This window comes from Gavialis gangeticus, unplaced genomic scaffold (assembly GCF_001723915.1).
Source record: "Gavialis gangeticus isolate Ggan-Ray unplaced genomic scaffold, GavGan_comp1, whole genome shotgun sequence".
Classification (NCBI taxonomy): Eukaryota; Metazoa; Chordata; order Crocodylia; family Gavialidae; genus Gavialis; species Gavialis gangeticus.
This window is the reverse complement of record NW_017729022.1, coordinates 87,712,143-87,718,997: the sequence shown is the minus strand read 5'-3', so window position 1 is coordinate 87,718,997 and position 6,855 is coordinate 87,712,143. Positions and strand designations below refer to the sequence as shown.

The following is a 6,855-nucleotide window of genomic DNA, read 5'->3' as shown; positions in this document are numbered from 1 at the left end:
AGAACTCTTTGTTCCCCACCCTTGTATTTCTCAAAGGTTGTTTCCTCTGGTTGGCGTTCTTTGCTTTTTCCTTTCCAAACGGCCCTGTCAAAATTCTCACACTATTCAATCCTAACATGGCCAAAATGGAAATGCTAAGCACAGCTTGCAGTGTGAGAAGGTACCAGTTTGCTGTGGCAGCCAGTGCAGGCCTGAGGCCAAGAGCATTTGAAATCTGCTCAGATGAATTTACAGAGGTTGAGGGCACTCACTGATTTCCAAGATTAATTTTTTTAAAAAGCAGCAAGTGGCTGTTCATTTTTCTTGAGACTTTACTCTTAGCTGTTGGTATTGTTTAGCATTATTTTATGGGTTTGTTTTAAGATGTTTTGAAGGTTTCTATTTCAATGGAACCATTTGGATAAACAATGCTGTGACATTAGCCTTAATCAGCTAGTCGCTTTTTTTATTATTATAAATAAAAAAATCAGATCCACTCCCACTACGGACTTTAAAAGGACTATTCCCAGATGCCTGACAACTTCTGTTAGTAAAATGACTGTCCCATTCTTTGGACCTCACACAGTTTAATGGAAGGCTGCTGCTACATCAAATGTATTACATATGTTGTTCACACCAGGCTCGGAAAACAACTAGAGAACTGTATTGATTTAGTCATCATAGAAGACAGATTTGGACTTCTAACTCCAAAATATTTTTCATGTTAGTTACGGATGCGATAATTGCAACTAATTTGTTTGAAAGGCAAAGGAAGCAATTTCTTTTTATTACCATTAATGGTATTATCATTTTAAAAGCTGTATACGTCTGTATGAAAATGTGGAAAGGCTTCCATTTAATGTTCAGGAGAATAATTAGCCTCACTTACCATTAGTCTCTGACTTTTTCCCCATAGTCGTTACCTGCATTGAAAAAAAATCCATTTTTAAATAAGATTATATATAAGAAGAATTATTATTATTATTATTATTCATAATGGAAACATTTATTCCTAGCAAACGACTAACACTTAGTTCTTCATAAAAGGGACTTAAAAATTCACTGCTGCATAGATCTTTTTCTGGCCTATGGTGATGGTACCTTAGTAGTAGAGGTTGTCTTTTCAACTGACTGCTTCTCCCAGAGATTACGTTTGCCGGATACATCTCCTGGTCTTAAATCCTGTTTTATTTTTGGAAGAGAAGCAAGAAAATAGAAACTAAGATTAGTTCAAATTTGTGTTATTAAGGCAAATTAAGGGCTGTGTTGCCCAGCAGGAACTTCCTACAGGAACACCCACACGAGAACTGTGCAAATCCCACTCGTGACAGTTTTTCACATATGAACAAGGACTGATGGCAAAGTTTGGCCTGAAGAACCTTTATTTACACATTATGTACATCCTTTTTTTGCTTCTGTGATATATGCCATACAAGAAGGTATGAGCAAAGAAGGGAAAATACAGCTTTTTTTCATTTCTAAGACAGAGAATGTGTTCAACAGCCATTCCGTAAGTAGCAGAGACAGCAGCTGGTATTTTATTTCCTCAGTGCCTCTTAAGTACCACTGGCACTCCCCAGGCAAAGACAATGGTTTTTGTTTGTTTTTTTCTCTTAAAGACAGTAAATGTAGAAGGAAACACTTTATGAACACCCAAAACAATGCACAACATTTTTTCTCACTGTATAGCAAGATTTACATAATGGCCATTCACATATTCACCCCGGATACATGTGTACTGCTCTGTAAAATTCTGCAGTCAGGTGGATTTACAGTTCTGTAACAACAGAATTTATCGTATTATTGCAATTCATCCTCCAGAAGGAGGCCTATCCACATCTCCCAAAGTAACCCAAAGTCTAGGAGACAAAGTCCAGCCAGGGATCATGGATATACTTCAGTAAGCTGTGACTCTCTAGAATGTGCCAAAAACAAAGCTAGAGAAGTTACAACTGTTGCTGGGCAATTTTTGACCTCCAAAAAAAGATTGTTCAACAATACTGACAGCACAAATCTCCAAAGGACTGGCCACATGACTCACCTCTCCAGTATAAAACTGAAAGAAATCTCATGGGTCAGAGTCCTATCTTCTGCTGTTGTAGACAAATCGCATATCATCTCCCAAACTCAAAAAGCTTTGTCTTACAACTAGACAGCAATTTTACTCCCCACCTCCATCCTCCCCATCACCTCCATGAGGAGGCTGTTCCTGAACTTCATGTCTCTAACAGTTGGCAAAGAATATTGTTTTAGATTTTTGGAAAGGAAGAAGGAAGGACAACTATGCCCTAGGGCTGGGGAGGAAGAAAAAAGAGGTGGCTTAGGAACAGAGACCATCGTGACTTATAAATAGCCTTAAAACCCTAGATTTATTGCTTAGAGTAAATTATAAACAAATTTACCTGACCAGCTTAGCAAAGAGGCCCCCCCAATCCAAAAAAAAACAGAAGGCAAGCAGGCATCTAGAGGAGTCCACTCAAGGAGAGAGATTGAAAGGAAAGAGCAATCCGCTGAGAGACAGAAAGAGAGAGAGAGAGAGATGGTTGAGGAAAGGAGAGGTTAGATCCAGGTTCTCACTGTCATTTAGAAAAAGGAAAGAAAATTTTAAAAATATAAGAGTTTGCCTCTATGCTAATTTATTTTAACTGCTGTTAAGCACTTATCACAGTTTGGGGAGGAAGGGGGTTATTTATTCAGGCACTGTGGTTACACAGTGTTACACAGCTGTTGAAAAATGCTGATTTACAAAGAGCAGCCATTGCAAATTATAAGCAAACCTATTAAAAGATAACAGATATGTAAATCAAGAAAGCATATGCTACATTAGCAGGGAGATACCTTATTTACTGAGTAGACAACACAACAGACATCAGGAGAAGGCGTCTTTCAATAAAACACCAAAATCATCATTACTTATGATGCAACTGAAGTTTACACCCAGCCCTTTTCCTCTGCCGTATTCCCATTCCTGTTTTTTCCTCTGTGAAATGCTCTCAGCCTATTTTTCCCTACTTGGCTGTGAGGAGGGGGCATTGGTTTGTGCCTCCATCCTTCATTTGTGGCTCTATCTGCCAGAAAGCCCCAAACTCCACTAACGAAGGCAGCTACTGGAGGTCTGGACCAGACACTCGTTGTAGCTGAGGTGAGCAATCCTACGGAGCTGCTCCTGTGGTCACTGAAGCAGGGATTACTATGGCAACAGGGATAAAATCTGGCTTGTAGCTATGTTGGTCTAAAAAGCAGAGGCAGACACAACTCTCAGGCTTGAGGTGATATCTTTTATTAAACCAACTGAATAATAACAAAAAAAATTCTTTGCAAGCTTTCAGGTACAAACCCTTTGGATACAAGCTATATCCCTGAAAGATGGAAGGTACTGTAATTAGCCATTTAGAAATGTAAACTTCATTGCTAAACAGGAAGTAAGAAAAATTCAACTCCCTGCCTGACATCTGACCTTCAGGAAAGAAACCTGCTGGAGCTATGTCTCAGCCTAATCTGCATAGTCACAGAGAAACCTTTCCACAAATGGACTTTGAAACCCAGGGGAACCTCACCATCCTTAAGGAGATCCCAGTGTCAAAAAAAAACTGTGATAAAAAAGGTGGAATCGTGTATGCAGCATGTGTCACCCGAAACTGGAGCCTGGCCAGGTGGAGCCATGCTTCAGCTACCGGCCAGGCTCCCTGCTGCGGGATCGCCGCGGGTGCAGCCCCCAGAGGCCCCCAGGACCCCAGGTGCTGGCTCCAGCCTCCCCTACCCCACCTGGGGCAACATGACGCATGCCAGAGTGCACATGCATGGGCATTCCCCGAGGATAAGTATCAGTGGCACATATTGTGCCACTGCTCTTGTCCCTGGGGACACACACATTCCCATGCATGGGGACGCTCCCCAAGTGTCCTGGACCCTAGCAATGCCACTCCTCACCAGCCCTCTAGTGATAAGTCAAAGCTTTGGAGGCAAGAAACTCTATTAACCTTCAACATGCGACTGCTCACAGCACGTTCTAACTTTAACACCACTTATCATCACTTCCAGAGATTTAGTGTAACATGTAACTTCATCCTTATTTACCAGCTTTAGTGTTTCTGTAAACTTGAGCATCTTGGTAGGGAAACATCCTACCATCCCTTCCACAGAACTATCTAATTCCTTGACCTAGCAGATTTACCTTATTGCTTTCTCCCATTGGCACAAATGAGAACCCATACTCCAAAAGCCTGGTGTTGTACTTACCGAAGGTTTTGGAGAAGGCGATTTGTTGCTCTCTGGGGTCTTGGTTAGCCATTCATTGATACGACTGGAAACACCAACCTTCAGTCCAGCTGTTTCCTGCAAAATAACCATTTACCAATTTAACTGGATATTTTTTTAATGTAATCCTGCCTAACGGATCCATAGTTCGGGGTTAAAGAAAAATCAAATCCCCAAACTGAAGAAAAATTTCTCCCCAAAAGTCTGTGGCTGTTTGGAATTCATCCTGTATAGCTTGAAGATATTACACGTCCCAAGTGAAAAGCTCTTTAGCCTAAATTCCAATATACCAGAGACCTAAACATCAAAACAAGTTGTTAATGTAATTTCTTAAGATACACAGCAAAAGTGGTCACCACTGGCTCTGAACTTAGCTGACAGCTCAGCACCTAAATCAATGCTTGTTGGTTCTGTTGACACTTGCTGAGCATCTTTCAACTCACATTGACCCCTGGTTTATGAATTTAGAGAGAGAAGATACAATATACTTTTGCAAATACCCCCATGAAAAACAAGCTGGAAGCAGTCAGACTACAATCTAAGCCACTTAAGACTCTACTGGGTAAACTGGCAACCATTTAAATTGTGCATATAGCACAAGCCATTTCCAAATCCCATTGATCTCAATATTAAAGAAGCTGCTTAAGCCAATTAAAATTAAACAGCTAGTTCAACAGCAGGCACAGTCTGCTCTCAGTCTTTCCCACCTCATTAATGCTGGTTCCACTGTTACTCAGAACCTGTCCTCAGCCTCTAAAGTCTTGACACTTTATGAAGGCTTGTCACACTGATACTCAGAGAGCCTTGCCTCTAACAGGAGCCTTGAAAATGACATTTTCAGGGTCGTTATCAACACAGTACTGACACCAGGTGAGCTAAGCTAGAAGGATTACCCACCCATCCCACATTTCAGGCAAGTTTTTGATTGTCAAACTAACCCATTACATAAAGCTTAGACTATGTAAGAATTTGCATCATAAAACAGCCATCACAACTCAGAGAGCCTCTTTACATAGTATGAGCTTCTCAGTTGTAGCTGTCAGATATGACATGTGGTGTCCCAGCAGGAACTTTATAACTAAGCCCACTATGGCACTAAATTCCCCACGTTGCCTAATGTTGTAGTCAATCTAGAACTGGTAGCTGGGCGTTTGTGGACCCAATCCTTCAAGATGCTGAACCTCTTTCTCTTCCAATGACCTTGACAGGACTGCTCAGAGGAATGAATACTCACAGAAGTAAGGAGTGCAGAATCAGGTCCTAGATAAACAATAGGCAAAACAGAAATATATACCTTATTGGGTGTCCCTGTCCCAGAAGGTGATGAGAAAACATTCCCTTTCTCCCACATGCTCTTAATGTTACGAACACCCTCAGCTGGGACTGGAAGATCAGAGGCTGCTGGCTTGGTAGGTTTTGAAGCCTTGGTGCCCTGCAAGAGAGAGACTACTTTGTGCTTAAAATTAAAACTGGTGTCAGGAGTGATCTAGAGCCCTGGAGCTTTACTGAGCAATACATTGCATGTTAACTAGCAATATGTTCTACTGATGACAATATGAAGTGATGAAGAGAAAGATTTCTTAGAAAGAATATGGTTGAGATCCTCACCCATTTTTAAATACAGTTGTGTCCAACGCCACAACAGGCTAATTTATGGGAACCACATTCCTGCAGATTTTGTGCACGTGCATTTACAAGGTTTGTGGTAAACTGCAAAAGAACACATGCTCACAAAACTGTGCTGACCCCTGGGTTTGCCCTGCACCCTCTCAAGCATATCCATCTCCCTCAGAAAAAATTGTCTCTGGTTGCTACGTAAGTAAAAAGGGAAGGATACTCTGAGAGGAAGGCCCTAATAAAGATTGATAAATACAGTATATTCCACTTTCTCCCTCTAATGCTGACAAGTTATTACTTTCTGAAACCTTTGGGACAGACTTCAGCTGCTGAAAGTATCTGTAAGATGGGACACTTTTACAGGGTTACCAAATATTAGTGCCAGCCTCTCTATAGCCAGTCTGTGACAGTCACAAGTATTGTAAAGTATATGCTTAATTGCAAATCAACTTAAGACTGCATATCCCCATTGAAAAAAATCAGCAATTCTGCATCAGCACATTGGGTGTTTTTACACGTGCCTCATGCTCTGGGGATGGGAAGGGAGCAGAGGGAAGAGTGCTTTAATTAGAGTAGCTGCAAGAGCCACTTTAGTTAAAGCATCCACACCATCTCAAGAATCAGTATCTCTGGGCCCCACACCATTTTGAAATGTGGGGCACTGATACATGAGATGTGGAGGCTGGCTGTAGCACGCTCTAGCAGACTCAATAAATCACAGAACTTCAGAGCAGTAATTACAACACGTTGGAGCTGCCTCCAGGCATGTCTACAGGTACCCATTAAAACTAGATGGTGGCTGTACAGTGACCAGTCACATTGTTTCAAAACTCTGCCCTACTTCTCCAGCATGAAAAGCCAACTCGCATGTCACAAAGCGCCAATTCATACATGTACTCAACGCACACATCAGTCCAGATTTACTGAAATCAACAGAGCACCAATCATTGATACTCGTTGTTCCAGTGTTTCTGGCATGGCAACACCAGAGCTCCCTGTTGC

The 6,855-nt window shown here is 41.5% G+C and overlaps 1 protein-coding gene across 7 annotated transcripts in view; it reads right to left on the bottom strand.

Moving 5' to 3' along the window:
* The window catches only part of CALD1 (caldesmon 1), a 369,831-nt gene that overhangs the window by 8,092 nt on the left and 354,884 nt on the right, over positions 1–6,855 (bottom strand). For all 7 annotated transcript variants that reach the window (XM_019515575.1, XM_019515574.1, XM_019515577.1 and 4 more), the window contains 4 exons: positions 5,531–5,668; positions 4,219–4,314; positions 1,081–1,161; positions 869–902 (listed from right to left, as the gene is read on the bottom strand). In XM_019515575.1, the coding sequence (XP_019371120.1) occupies positions 869–902; positions 1,081–1,161; positions 4,219–4,314; positions 5,531–5,668 (349 nt within the window). The remainder of the gene's footprint in view (positions 1–868; positions 903–1,080; positions 1,162–4,218; positions 4,315–5,530; positions 5,669–6,855) is intronic.